The 15401-nt window shown below is 34.0% G+C and overlaps 3 protein-coding genes across 3 annotated transcripts; all 3 read right to left on the reverse strand.

Moving 5' to 3' along the window:
- Positions 1–2530: 2530 nt before the first annotated feature.
- Positions 2531–4476, reverse strand: LOC107619721 (uncharacterized). Its single transcript, XM_016322016.3, has one exon. The coding sequence runs from the start codon at positions 4166–4168 to the stop codon at positions 3734–3736; it is 435 nt and encodes a 144-aa protein (XP_016177502.1). The 5' UTR covers positions 4169–4476; the 3' UTR covers positions 2531–3733.
- Positions 4477–7801: 3325 nt separating this feature from the next.
- On the reverse strand, positions 7802–8448 carry LOC107616149 (uncharacterized). Its single transcript, XM_016318145.3, has one exon. The coding sequence runs from the start codon at positions 8358–8360 to the stop codon at positions 7911–7913; it is 450 nt and encodes a 149-aa protein (XP_016173631.1). The 5' UTR covers positions 8361–8448; the 3' UTR covers positions 7802–7910.
- Positions 8449–8955: 507 nt separating this feature from the next.
- Positions 8956–15073, reverse strand: ABCG7 (ABC-2 type transporter family protein). The gene is made up of 12 exons (XM_088498115.1): positions 14554–15073; positions 14124–14314; positions 13881–14031; positions 13452–13584; positions 12987–13188; positions 12325–12607; positions 11796–11927; positions 11089–11309; positions 10443–10655; positions 10224–10308; positions 9370–9664; positions 8956–9298 (listed from the first exon to the last, which is right to left on the reverse strand). Exons 1-12 carry the CDS (start codon positions 14833–14835, stop codon positions 9288–9290), a joined length of 2199 nt encoding a protein of 732 aa, XP_088354241.1. The 5' UTR covers positions 14836–15073; the 3' UTR covers positions 8956–9287.
- Between the last annotated feature and the right edge of the window lie 328 nt (positions 15074–15401).

The raw sequence follows: 15401 nt of genomic DNA on the forward strand, positions 1-15401 counted from the left end.
GCATTGCACTTAGCAGCTGAACCAGGATATATCTGGGTGTAATCTTCTTTCTCTACTACTCCATTTCTATTTCTACTGCACAGGAGCTAAAACAAAAAAATATCTCGTGCCAAGTGACGAGATAAAACTAAAAAGTCTCGTGGCTAGGGACGAGATAAAAACAGAAAAGTCTCCTGAAGTTATTTCAAAGGCCAGCAAGTGTTACTAAGCAAAAAGGGGGCTAAGATTCAACCTCCATTCTCTTAGCCACTGAAACCATCAAATACATTTTATATTATATAATTTTTTGCATAATTTTTTAATATTATATATGTTATTGCCCTCATGATAATATTTTTGGATCCGTCCCTGGCTAGATAAACAATGATCATCTTAAACAACATGAACAATCATTAATCAAATAACAATGCACTACATTCTAATTTAATGCTACTAATTAAATTTAAGATTAATTTATTCTTTTAACCCTATTAATTCATATTTTTTACACATTATTAAAAATGTTGTTGATTATTTATATTTTTTTTTTATTATATATTTTTTTTAAATAAGCACTTTTAGAACTATATATAATATTATGACGATGCAGCATAATAATAAAGTTCTAGAGTAGATGGTAGTTTTTCTTTTTCTATTTTTCCCCTAAATTCAAACTATCTGTGTTACTAGGTTATTAATTATCTAGGTGTTACTGTTATTATTTGATTGTTAAGATGTCATGCATGCATGCTACTCTTGTAATTCAATCTACTTAAACTTGCACAGATAGAAGAACTTAGGTAACATACAAATAGATTATTTTCTATTTTCTATTTTTTTTTTTTGGGTCATGAATTGTTTTTTATCTTTAAGATGTCATGCATGCATGCTATTCTTGGTCACATACATACATCCTCAATTCTCATTCACATTTTTGGTCAATTGGGCCTGTTAGCCCATCATCTTTGGGCCTAAATTGTATTGGGATAGACCCTATTTATATAGCCCAAAATAAAGATAATGTTCCAGTCCAATAACAAAAAAAAAGATAATGTTATTAATAAATTAAAAAACAGAAAAAGATATAAAAAGGAAGTGAAAAGAAAAGACAAGACGGTACTGAACAGAGAAAAAGATTCCCATTTGACTATTGAGTAGTGAGAATGGCTGATAAGTCATGATGATAAAACCCGCCATCACCCAAATATAAGAAAGGTTCCCGAAAATGACGAAGAAAGTACTTTCCTATTTTTTTCTTTATAAAAGGAAGTGTTTTCATATCTTTTGGGGCTCATAACTCATAACTCAGGTATTGAGTAAACAATACAATGCATGTGTTCATTTCCCAAAGTTTACATGCTATCTAGCTAGCTTACTGTCATTCAACCTATTTTACTGTTCAGTACGGCCTCCCCATCTTTCTATTCATATTCACACCACTCATCACATTCATTATTTAGGGACCAGTAACTAACTACATTAATTATCAGGTTAATTTTTTTGGATATTGGATAAAAATGGGTGTAATTCTTTAATATTAGAAGTTATGGTGTTTTACAAAATTCTGGAGACTATAGAATTTGCAGGTGCGAATTGTCAGATCAAATTTTTTTTTTAATTTATAAAGACAATACACAAACTGCGTATTGTATTATTTTAATATTAAATTATAATATACAGTTTGTGTATTGTAAATACACAGTCTGCGTATTGTCAGTATAATACATGTTCTGCGTATTGTGTTTGCACAGAACAGCGTTCCCAGAACACTGTAAAACTCTATTTTTTGTAACATTAACGTAAAACTCTCTTCACTCTCCCATATTAAAACAAAAAATCCTAATTATCACTCCACTTTATTATATATATATTTGATGAAACAAATTGTTGGGATTCAACTAACTACACAGAACCCTATCTATAATCACTGGTTGGGAAGCAACATTGCATGACACTTCCTAAGATTAGATAAGATGGTAACTATACTTATTTCTTAATCACAAGTATCAATCAAGTATTTGGAATGAATTGAACATCATGCATGCAAGATAGCATTGATGTGAGGTCATTAATAAGTCAAAGAGAGATTGAAGTTGTAATTGAAATTTACCATGGGTAGTTAATAAGGGGAGAAAGGACAAGGTAATGAGAGTGTTAGGGTTAGGTAAGAAAGAACAAGTTGTTAGATGGGGTCTGATGTAGGGGGGAAGGATACATATATCTGTGATGCAAAGAAATGCAACTGGGACAGCTATTCTGCTGCACCATTTGATTCACTACTCCTACTCTCTAAGAATTTGTGCCACATACATAATAATGTTAAGGCCTTCCAGCTGTTTTGATTAGATATAACTTGGCCTCCTCATCACTAGTGTACTATAGTGTCATGGATGGAATAATGATAGTGTAGTCTTAGTCTTCTTCTTCAAATCAATTTCAACCATATCATCATTATATATAATTCAACTCAAGCTAGCTACTACTGCCCCAAAATCTTCATCTCAGCCTGCCTTTAGATTTCCATGTCCCCAAAATATCCTTAGCTTCTTCCTTTCTTTCTTTATTATTTAAACAAACCCCACCCTCTAGCTTTCTCACACCTCATTGGCTTTAATCAATTTCCTCGTACCAGATCTCACTCACACACACTCTCTCTTCAGGAATACTCAAAACCCTAGCTAGTAGCTAGGTTAATTCTGTTTGAGAATAAAATACCCTAGAAGACACACAAGATATGCATGTTTGTGTTTGTAACCAATGATGATAATATTATCATTGTTGTGATGAATGGAGGGGGGAGTAAGAAGAAGAAGGGGCTCACTTCAGTCCAGTCCGAAGCAGTAGAAGAGGGCTGAAACACAGCTGCTGACTCGTCGGTTCAAGAGCATACCATCATGGTCGCATGGTGTGATCCTGATCCGACGATGCAGGAGCTGTTGTTTAGCTCTCGCTGTTGTGTCTTGGACTGAAGGGGCCTCTTCCATCTCATCTCCCATCCACCATTTAATTTCTGTACGATAAGTATATTCATTCGTTCATATACCAAAAGTAGTGTACTAGTACTGTGGTTAATTCCAATAATTTTCTGGATTATTCTAATTAATTATGTGTGTATCTTTTGACAGCAAAAAGATAGAGAATCAGAACAACCTTGGAATTGCTAATAACTAGCCAAGTTGCTTGTGTTGCTCATGAATAATCATGATCAATCATCCATCATTGTTTCTGTGCATGCATGCTAATCATATATCAGTAAGGACCTAATAATACATTCTTTCTATCAATCTTACACTATAAATTTTCTCATTTATATCGATTATTCATCCATCTTCTAATACAACATTTCTCAAGTTTAAGAGAAACTAATTACTTAAGTTCATATCTAATAAAAGGATTAAGAGAAGGCTTTATAATACAGTTTTGTCAAGGATCCAACTAATTCAATATAATTTTTTCAATTCTTCTTTTGTTATCTCATATATATATATATATATGTTGCTGCACCACTATTATACATTCTAGACTAGACAATATATTACCATATTTGGGAAGTTTTTTTTGTAAGAAATTGGAGAGTGCCTGACACAGTTATATGCAATTATTAGACATGAATAAGTGTGCATAAAATTAGGGACGCTCATGATCTTTTAATTTTTAATTTTGCTTTCATATACCAAATTAATATATAGTATGCTTCCAAACAAATATTTCTAATCTATAAGCACTAAGTACTAGTTGTATTGTATGAATGTATCTAATGGATCCCAGGAGAGAAAAGAGAGTTGGTAAAGTGAAGAAGATGGAAGAAAAGAAGAGCAGCAGAAGTTGGAAGAGAGAGAGCAAGAAGAGCCATAGCTCCAAGAGCGAAACTTGGCCTTGTGTTCATCAACTGTGTCTGGAGAAAGGCCATGGCTTCCAACACCATGGAGTCATAGCTTGTGTAATATTGTTTCTCCCAATCCATCCAATCAGAAGGTGCCTCGTAGTTCCTCTCAATCATCTTCATCTCATGGATCCTCTTCCTCAGCACTATCATGCTCTCATCCACCAATCTACCACCATAGTAGTTGTTATTGTTGGTATCATTATTCTTCCAACATGCCATAACTATGAGTGAAGATTTCCCTAATTTCCTTCCATGAAAATATGGTGCTGATGAGGAATAATTTATCAGAGAAGTGGATTGCATTATCAAGTATATATTTATGTGTTGGATGATGTTTTTCTTACTATAAACTATGAAGTGGATTCAATTCCTATGATGATGATATTTATAATAAGCACAGTTGGGAAATAATTGAATAATTGAAAAGGAGGTGTAAATTAAGGATCTGATCTTAATCTTAATTAGAGAAGAAGCCAAGCTAATTAAGTAATGTGGCGAAACCGTGTTTCTTTTATTTTTTTATTGACAGGTAATTAACATCTGCTTCAAACCGCGTCTCTCTATATGTGGCGGCCTATTGGAAAGTGACGCGTGTCCCTCAAATATAATAACACCAGGTAATCAGTCCCTGTTATTATAAGGTGCATTGCATGAATAATAATTCTTGTCACAAGTAAGAATCTGATGATAATATAAGTGAGATTAGGGGTGTTCAAATTCAAACCGACCTAAATTAAATCGTTCATTCAATTTAATTCAAATTGAAAATTGATTAAAATTATACTAATTCGAATTTGATTGGATTTTATTTTTTATAAATCGCTGGATCGGATCAGATTTCGGATCTACTTTTTATATCCGATCCAATCCAATCTAAATCGCATAATGTATTATAATATTATTATTTTATTATTATATTTACAATTATACTTATAACATGTTCAATTTGCGCTATTTAATTTGCATATGGATACATGAATGGCGTTGGACTCTGATATGGGGGAGAGAAGTGCTTTACAATTTTGTGGTGTCAGTAAAACCACAACTCGGACCCTGCGAGTTCCCATTTACCACACGGACCGTCCGAATTGCGTTTCACTATACGCACGGTCCGATTTGATGCAGCCTGGACACGCATCGCTCAGCAGCTTCTCCCCTAACGGTGCCCTGAAATCAAACAAAGACTCATGCAATCCACTTTCATTATCCGGTTACAATCACTTTCAGATTTCACTTTCAACTTCGCTTCCACCTTCTTCTTCTTCCTTTCTCCGTTTAAATTTTTTAAATTTTTTTTATATTTCATAATTATAATTATTATTGTTAGGTGGCTAATTATTATTGTTGTGGTTAGAAATTGAATTTAGGAATTATTATCATTTTTATCAGATATAGATTTTTTTTTAATTTTTTTAATATTTTATAATTAAAATTATTATTGTTAGGAAGTTTATTATTACTGTTGTTATTATTAGAAGCTGAATAGAAATGTGTATTATTTTTGTACTCTATCATTCAAAATAATACATTTTCAAAAGTACTCTATTATCCATTTTTCTTATTCTATTAAATAATAACAGAAACCATACTAACAAATTTTTGGGTTACATACCATGAAGGAGAAAAAAACACGGAATCTGATATTTTCAATAAACCTAAATCGGACCTACCATTTACCATTGGCAGATTCAAATTAATATTTAAAAAAGAGAACTCGGACCTACGATTTCATTTTCAGCTTGATAAAAAATATATATATACAAAACTCACGGTCCGTTTTGCATTGTTAAAATTCAAATTCAAATTCCAGCCATCAACAAGTCGTACCCTCCGACTTGTTTGTTTATTTTTGCTTAACAAAGAACTCGGACCCTCCGAGTTCTTTCACCTAAAAATGATATAAAGCTGTCCCACCTTTTTGTCTATTTCTTCCTATTTCCATATCCGAGGAAAGCACACTAACGGTTCCATAACTAAAAAATTGAGCCTTCAATTTGTTATACATTTTTATATTATTCAGTATTATTATTATTTAATAAATATTTTATGTTCAAAATGTTATTTATTTATTTATTTTAACGAACCTATAATTTTATTTCTATTATTATGTTATAGTTGGCTTTTAAAAATATTGTTGAGAATTGTTATGTTATTGTTGATTATTTAAAATTTGATGTTAAGACTTGTTATATGTATTTAATTTTTTTAATTTACAAAACCACAAATCCAATCCAATCCAAACAGCTTGAAATTGAATCGGATCGGATCAGATTTTTTAAAGTCATTCAATCCAAACCGCACCGCAAGCAAAATTAGTGTTTGAATTGGATAAATTTTTTACTCAAAACCGATCCAAACTATACCGCAAACACTCCTAGGTGAGATATTTGAATTATATGCATAATATAGCACGAGCTGAAATAATTAAAGTAATGGAAAAATACGAAGAAGGTATAGACTATAGAGTGTGGGGCAAAGGAAGAAGAGAAAGTGATGGAGCAGAAATAAAAGAGGCTTGACCTTTAACATTAATTATTGATATTAGTAATAAACAAAACAAAGGACGGCGCTTTTGTTTTTATTACTATCTATTTCAACGTTGCCTCAACTGTTTCTAATAATCTAATAACAATATATATGATTAGGAATTTTTCAAATAATTTTTTATTATGGGCAACGCCGACCTAATGGTTAACATGTGAGTCTCGGTTTATGCATTTTGCATGGAACCTGCAGAATACATATAATAATTTCAGTATATAATTATATATTCTATATCCATATTATTCTCAACATAGAAGTTGGCATTGAACTACTCCCTTTATTATCATCGCTATATTATGCTAAATCAATAATGTTACCTGCTATTAAACTACTCTTCTACTTTAGCCCATGACAACAATAAAGAAGTATCGTGACCCACAAATTCAGCTCAACAGAATACAAAAATTCAATTTTAATTTTAGTCTTTATTATATTATCTTTATCTTATCTTTAATTGTTCTTATCTTATCTTTATTTGCTTTTATCTTTCATAGGACAATACTCTATATATATTTAGTTTTACCCTCATAGTTTACAACACACTTCAGTACAATTCAATTCAATCAACAATCAATAAAAGTTCTTTTCTTTGTTTTTCCTATTCTTTCACAATTTTATCACCTGCACCAAATTTTCAGTCTATAATAATATTGTTCGAAGTTTTTTAAAAAGTTTTCTTTAAATAGTAAGATGGCCAACTAATTAACTTACCAGTTGGTATAGTTTGATTTTATCGTAAAGAAATAATGAGTTTTCATTTTTCAATTTTCAAGTGTGAATATAAAAAAAATACTATTATATTCTGATTCATGTCTCACCAATAAAAATCAAATATGTATTTATTTAATTTTTTATTTTTTAGTAATTTAATATTTGACGGGGTCATCCCTTGCAAGGCTTGTAACTGGAAGTGTCATCATTTGGCCTTGAATTTTGAGGAAGAAACAAAGTTTGATTCAAAAAGCAGCATAAGATTCGGGTTACAACTAAACATTATTTTGCAATTGTGTCTAGAAAGATTGACATTGTCAACAAAAAATTGTAGTTAAATACAACCGAAACGGCACGTATAGAATGGGTACCAAGAAATTAAACTCAACAATCTAGAACCAACATCAGAACCACTCTTCTCATGCATCTGTCTAGTGGAGCTATGATGATATATAATAATTAATTAATCTTAATTAATTAATTACTTGCCAACTATATAACGGCGTTATAGACAAGTCGAACCAATTTAGTTTTTTTATACTTTTCCTTTTTTAATTAGGAACCTTGAGTATAGTATCTAGAAGTTCCACTTCTAGAATTTAGCATCTGTTTTTCTGCTACTTCTTGTTATAATCTTAAAGTGCCAAATGATTCAACCTACTATTAGTGATTTAGTGTCTCTAATAACAACATGACATTTATTTATTTCTAAGATCTCATTACATCACATGCAACACTAGCTAGTTGAGCATCGAAGAATTTAATGCTATATACATATCTGGTTGAAAGATTACATGATTGGGTTGGCTAATAAATAATGGACGAGATTAAAGAGTAGTAGTGAAGCTGAGGTTGACATGGTTAGCATAAGCAGAGCGACCATGGCGAATGCGAAGGAAGGTCTAGTGTCCATTAACATTCTCTGTAAGAATCCAACTGCCTCACACACATCTGACTCATAGTTTGCAAAGTATTTCTTCTCCAATTTGCTCATCCAATCAGAAGGACCTTCATTGTTGTTATTTTCATCCATCTCAATCTCCCGGATTCTCCATCTAAGAGTGATCATGTCCTCATCCACCAACTTCCCATCATTGTAATTGTGGTGCCCGTATGATGATGATGCACATATAAAGCTCCTCCTATTAGTGTGTGAAATAAAGGGTAGTGATGAATTACGCCGTGGAGGAGGAGGGAGTGATGGAAGGCCAAGAGAGAAGAGACAAGTTCTTGATTGCATTGTTTTTTTTAGTTTGTATAGTGGATGGACGTTATTATGGATATGATATTATGATGTGGCCAGGTTGTGTGTATATATATATTGTTGATGATGCAGCGTGAGGGAATTGAAGGACGTTGGAGTGAAGTTAGGGCGAAATATACAAGTTGTTTTCCGAGAAAGAGCCAGAGGAATGGGTAGCAATCAATAATAATACATACGTATACGTCACACCGCATATTTGGAATAAAGGGTAGCGTGTGTGTTTCCTTGCTTCTAAGAAGTAAGAGCCTTCTCTCTTAAGTCTTAATCTTTCTCACGTTGTTTGGCGTATTCAATTGCTTCCAATAATCAACGTAACACAATGAAAAAAATCTTTTAAAAAAAATCTGTTTGGAAAGACAAATCCTAATAATGATAAATACACACAATAATAATAATAATAATAATAATAATAATAATAACAAGCACACTACTGACACTAGGAAGCCAACAAAATCCACTAATGCAATCGAAAACAACTCATCAATTAGGCCTAAGAACGAACGATTAGGAATAACTAGGCTTCCACCTGCCATCAATTAGGCACATGTTAAATTGTTAATGCCATCCTAAGTTCATAAACAGAAAACCTTTACTCGCTTGGACCTTTACGTATTGTTAATTACAGTAATATTCACATTCAACAAAACCCGTTGCATGGATGATTTCGACATATGCTTGTTATTGAATGGAGAACAGCTGGTAAAATCGAACATGATACAGCTCAAGAGGCCAAAATTCACTCTAATTTTTCATTTTATTTTTACAAGTAAAGACCTTCAAGAAAAGTTGACTTTTTGTATGTTCGATAATCACATCTTGATTGTGTGTGGTCCATGTTTATGGGGAACGGCTTAGGGCCTCAGTGACTGCAGGAGGCCATCCTTTGCAAAGATATGTATCTCTTTACTTAGTACCTGTATTGTATAAATTAATAAATAGGTGGATATCTGATAAGAACAGCATTAGTGCCCAACTGATTACAAACCTTCTAAGACAAATGGACCAATAGGATCCACTTCAGGTGACTCAAGAGGCTGGTTGGATCCATCTTGGCTGACAGGTTGAGATTCAAGTGTCTGATCAACTTGTTCAGGGTTTAATTCCTCGAGTTTGAAGTGTGTTTTGTTTTGTTCAAGTGGGATTGGCTCAAGTTGCTGGTATTTAGGCTTGTTTTTCTCAAGGAGAAGGTAGGTGGTGCAATACCAGAAGAACAGTATTCTATTTTGTGCTAACACTGTATCACTAATCCTACTTTTTCCAAAGGAAAGGCGCTCAAGTGCCTGCAAAAGACATTGAGGGAAGGGGAACATAGAAAGAGGAAATTGAATCAGCATTCAAGATAGTAGATCCCATTAAATTACCATCTTTCCACATATTCTGAAAGTAGAAAATCAGATAACTACATGGTAAATGTGTGAAAATATCTTCCACAAAAATAGTTATGCACGAAAAGTAGACAATAGATCACAAGTTAATTTAAACACAACTGAAGCGGAAATGATGGCAATATTAACAAGAGTATGGACATACTAATTTTAGCTTAAGTAAGAGATGAGGTGAAAGCAAACGCACCACAGCTATTGGTATTGTTCTACCATCAGATCAGTTTAGAAAAAATTCCCCCCCATCCTTTTTCAAATCCAAAAGTTACCATGTTGTCAAGCTTCCCTTTGCGTTTATTTTATTTTTCGTTACTTGAAAAAAAATTCTTTGGCTTTGATGTGCACGACATAATGTATATAATTTTGACTTTGTTATTAATTCGGTTAAACATGATCATATTTCCACTTGAAAAAAAAAAAAAAAAAAAAAAAAAAGAAGCCAGGACTCTATTGTCACCTGTTCTCCAGTTTGAATGTCAAAAGAATTCTGATGCTCAAATTGAAGACCGCTAAATTCATTGATGCAAAGTCCTTGGAAGGCCCTGAAAGTGTGCATGGGTCAATTAGAAAGTCATAGTACCATTAAAAAAACCAATGCTTAACTTTGGTAAGATTTTCAGCTCTGTGTTTCTGGTTTATGGAACTCTTCTAACATCTAGAATCAGAATGTGCTTACCATCTAATTAGAGAAACGCTGGGAATCCAACGGAAGATGATGGGGGTATTCTCAGGATTGACATAGTAGCCTCCAAATACAATAAAAACTGTCATAAGAGATGGGCCTACCGCCATTGCAGCTTCGGTGGTTGGAACCATAGCACCAACAGTGAGACCCATTGCAGATGCAGCAAAAGACTCCATGGTGACAATTCCACAGAACTTCCCAAATCTAAAATGTAAAACTTGTAAATCAACAATATATAAGTTCGAAAGAAAACTGAAATAAAGTGATCCAAAGAACAGAGGCAAAAAGGGAAGTGGAAAGAGAATGACAGAGACTAAACTTCTGCATCTCTATTCCCTACTCCCCAGAATTCAGCCTTTTATTTATTATTTTTTTTCCTCCATAAAATTAAGACAAACAAAAATTCCAGAGAAAAGGGTAGAAGATGTTATTTATTGTCTACAAAACATTCATTTATCACTTATCTCAATGTGTTAGCTTTATAGGTCTTCTATAGTTTTAAGGATAAATGGTTCAAGTTATGGCCTTTAGGAAATCATGGAAACTTCATATGTGGGGAACCACTTATTTTAACAACCTATAGGAAAGAGTACTTTAGATAAATTTTCCCTTTTTAAGGCTCTATAAGGAAATTGACCTGAGCAAAGTAGGATGAAGACGAGCCATTGGGTATAAAACAGCACCAAACATCAATGGAAATGAGGCTCCAATCGGAATCTCTGCTAACAATTTTGAGAACAGATAGGGACCCAAAGAATAGGAGCCTTTTGCACGTTCTCTATCAACAATGGCACGTTCCTTTGGAAATACACCAACAGTCTTTGTGAGAGCTGCCATAGCTGTATTTATTGCGGCTACCTGAGAGTCCATCCATGTAATGAAGCAAACGAAATTTTGTCCAATGAAACTTTCATTTAAATAGCATAACAAAAATATAAAAGGTTAGTCACCTTTTCATTACTATATCCTTCCTATTATGTTCAATTGTTTTGACTACATTATATGATTTTAATATCAATAAAAAATGATTTGCTAACATAGGAAGAAAAGGGTTCGTTTACACAGGTTGTTTATTATATAGAGTGCACAGAAAACCCAAACAAAGAAACATGTGTAAACCAAAAATGAGACTTAGTGTACAAAAGTTTTAGTACATTTTTTCCACTGTGTGTTGATATAGCTGAGGCATAACCCGTCACAGAAGATCATGCTAGCATGTTGATAAGATTTTCTCCAATTTAACCAGGACATAAATCAACTATAACAATTAACATACAAACATTTCAAAATTGTTTTACAAGGTCAAATGAGAAACAGGTTACATGAATCAAGAACATCACAAACCTGAAGTAATCCCATTCTGTCTTGTATTGAAGTCTGGGAATTTCCCATTCTCCAGAAAACTGAACCGAAGATAATTGCTGATGCTATTGACATCCTTGCTCGAACTTTGTTTGTTGGTACATCTCGGGAAGCCTAATCAGCCAGAGAATCATGAATAAAGTAGAATGAGAAATATAAGTTTCACTCTCCTTACAATCTGAAAGAAATAAACTACTTATACAAACACATCTTCTCTGTGCCCAAAACAAAAGAACAATCCAACACTTACACATACGGATGAAGAAATTAAAACAAACGTGATACTGTTGAAGCTAAAAGCAGATTGGAAATTAAACAGTTAAACTGCACCAGACACAAGATATATAAACAACATTGGATTGCCAGTTTTATGATTATGTTTTGCCAAATGTCTTCAGCGAATCTTGCAAGTCTTTTGTTAAGAAACATCATGACAAAAAATTGAAAAACGAAACTTTATTCAGGCCCTGTTTCTAATGACTAGCCAGACAATGAAAAGAAAAAGGCAGACCTGCATCCATGCTCGCCTAAGAAGCAACCAAAATTGCTTCCACCAACCTCCTTTCTTCTGCACAATAGTCCTCCTACTGATTTTCTTTCTACTTTTTGAGAGCTCATCTACAGTAATTGGAGTTGCATATATTATAAAAGATGTAGATAGCCTTTGCAAGAATGACTCGACAAGACCATCGATCCTTTTTCGAGAGGAATAAACACTATCAGCAGAACTGTAGTCTACAGATATAAGATCAGCCAAAAATTCAGCAGGATTCACATGATCAGGGCAGTGGTACCTGTTATATCGACAATTATCAGCCAATTGCTAGGTACTAACAGCCATAAGATCATTAATAAAACTTTAGTAAAATCAAATTACCACTTTTTTCTTATCTGTAACAATGAAACATAAAATTTAGAGAGACGATGTTAAACAATCAAGCACACAAACATTGAAAATTTGATGCCTCAGATCCTTTTCTCCTTTTGGGAGGCAAACATATTTGATCACTAAAATTTACGGAAAATAATTGTGAGATAAGAATGTAGAGCATTCATATGCATGTGTGTTTTATAACATGGTCCTAGAAATAATATTTCATAGAGAAAATTCCTTAAGTGTGAAGAGTATAAGACAGCATAAGATAAAGAAGGGTCAGAATGTGAGATGATTACCCAAATTTTGAGAAGTATGCCAACGGTTCATCATGGGCAGGACCAGCATACACAAGTGAACCCTCTGTTAGCAAGACAATGTCATCGAATTTACTGTACACTGAACCTCTTGGCTGATGTATAGAGCAAATTACAGTATGACCATCTTGGGCAAGTTGTTGAAGAGTTTCCACGACTTTCTCAGCTTGGAAGGCATCAAGTCCTGAAAGCAGATCATGTAACTCTATGAAAAGAGGGAAAATAATATGCTATGATTGTGTGAGAAAATTGACCACATTTGCCAGCAGCCCATTTACACATAAAAACCAGAGTTAATAAAAAAGAAGTGCTATCTTGCACCTTTTAAACTGTATACTTTATATGTCAATGGCTATCCAGATTGAGTACGAGCTAGCAGGAAGGTATGCTACAGATATATTGTTCAAATTCACTGTGAAGCAAACAAATTTTAAAGATCCATGTTACCTGTTGTGGGTTCATCAGCAAATATAACAGATGGGCTTGCAAGTAATTCACATGCCAAGGATAAGCGTTTCTTTTCACCACCACTGATTCCACGAACTTTCGCATCACCAACATTGGTATCAGCACAACTGACCTTTTGAATAGAAAAACACACAATTGCCAAAACGTGTAATATCAGCAACATAGGGTATCCAAATTGTAGCATCTTTTCAATCAAAATTTGAAACGGAAAGCTAAAACTAGTTATATAAGAGACACAAAGTAACTTGTAATGGCGATTCTTATTACAAAACATGTCAGAGTAGAAGAAAAAATCAACATCCATTGTAAGAGGAAACTTCGAAACTGTAAAGGTTTTAGGAAAAGAATAAATATTGCTATATAACAACATATACGACCCAGCAGTCAAGGAATATGAGGGACTCTCACCAAGCCTAGTTTGAAAAGGAGATTGTTCACGTATTCATCTCTCTCTTCTGCAGATGAAATGTGGGGAAGCTGGAGTTCTATAGCAAGAGACAATGTTTCCCGAACAGTGAGTTGTGAGAAGAAGAGATCCTCCTGCCTCACATAAGCAAACCTACAGCAATACAACAGTATACGAATGGTTCTTTCTTTGGTTACTTCAATGAACTCAAATTGCAGCAATCAAAGTTTTCCTAAAAAGCATACTTGTAAGTGTTCCTTGAACTAGGCTTTCCATTGAACTCCAAACGGCCTGACAAATGCAACCGAGGCGATGCTGCCAACTGGCCTGCAAGAACATTAAGCAGAGTTGTCTTCCCTGAACCCGAAGGCCCCATTATAGCTAGCAACCTTCCAGGTTTTGCTTCTCCACTCACATTTTTCAGCAAAATCCTCACCTGCTCATTAAAACATCATGATCAACAAATAAAGCAACAGATAGAACGAATAAAACAATATGACTATTACACAGATCGAACTAACAAGTGCAGCAAATTATATTCTCAGTTCTCAAATTATCACGATATATCAAAGACATATACTCTAGTTTTTTCCTCAGAATTTCTCAGCAACCAAACAGTAGCTCAGCATTAACGAAATGAAGAAAAAATGAACGAGAGATGAAACAGGAACTCACGGACTTGGACGATTTATCGGAAAGGGAGCAATTGATGTTGTTCCATCGGATTGTAACCGGCGTAACCTTTCCGGACGGCGGAGCTTCCGCGTCGTGGATGCCGTTCTCCGGCACATCGTAGCCGCCGTCATTATCTTCATCGTCCGGAGGGAGTGCGGGACCGGGAGAAGTGAAGAGGCGGAGGAGGAAGGAAACGGTGACGGCGGCAACGACCTGGCCGATGCCACTTCCACCGAAGCCAACAACCATTTGGCGCATCTTTTTACCGCCAAAAGCCACCATTATCGTCTTCCCTTCACTTCACTCTGAAACTGAAACTGTGAACTCAGCAGTACTGTGCATGGGTTCAAAAGGAAAAGATAAAATATCTGAGTGCAAAACGACGGCGTTTTGAGGTGAATGGCATGCGTGACACGTGTCTAGTTTTAGTTGAAGATAAGATAGTGTGGGATTGGAGAAATGGTGCTGTTTTTTTTTTTTTTTTTTTCTTTTTCCAACTTACATGAAAGCAATTGGTTCTGTTTTTTTCGTTCTCCAAATTGAGATGAAAGCAATTTTCTTATCTCTCTGAACACGTCTCAAGAGAGATATAAACCAACTTAATTATATTTAAAATAACTGGATAGTTACGTGAAATTATATTTATATGAGGAAGTAGTTAAGATATTAAACTAACGTAATTACATTGGTTTGGCTTGAGTTATTTAACAAATTTCATGACTCGATTTAATTTAAGACAGACTAATTAAATCAGTTTGGACATCAACTTTTTCATTTTTAAACTGAAACTAATTGTAATCACCCAAATTGTTATTATTATTTCTAGTAATGAGTGCCTATCAATTTAC

This window comes from Arachis ipaensis, chromosome B9, assembly GCF_059453495.1.
Source record: "Arachis ipaensis isolate K30076 ecotype BB chromosome B9, ASM5945349v1, whole genome shotgun sequence".
In the NCBI taxonomy this organism is placed as follows: Eukaryota; Viridiplantae; Streptophyta; class Magnoliopsida; order Fabales; family Fabaceae; genus Arachis; species Arachis ipaensis.

What these genes read in the sequence shown, in the direction of transcription:
- LOC107616149 (XM_016318145.3), bottom strand. Translation starts at nt 8,360, where the DNA reads ATGCAATCAAGAACTTGTCTCTTCTCTCTTGGCCTTCCATCACTCCCT.
- LOC107619721 (XM_016322016.3), bottom strand. Translation starts at nt 4,168, where the DNA reads ATGCAATCCACTTCTCTGATAAATTATTCCTCATCAGCACCATATTTT.
- ABCG7 (XM_088498115.1), bottom strand. Translation starts at nt 14,835, where the DNA reads ATGGTGGCTTTTGGCGGTAAAAAGATGCGCCAAATGGTTGTTGGCTTC. An exon ending in CCGATAAATCGTCCAAGTCC is followed by an intron (nt 14,315 to 14,553) that starts GTGAGTTCCTGT and finishes TTTAATGAGCAG; the next exon opens with GTGAGGATTTTGCTGAAAAA. An exon ending in TGCTGATGAACCCACAACAG is followed by an intron (nt 13,189 to 13,451) that starts GTAACATGGATC and finishes ATCTGCTTTCAG; the next exon opens with GACTTGATGCCTTCCAAGCT.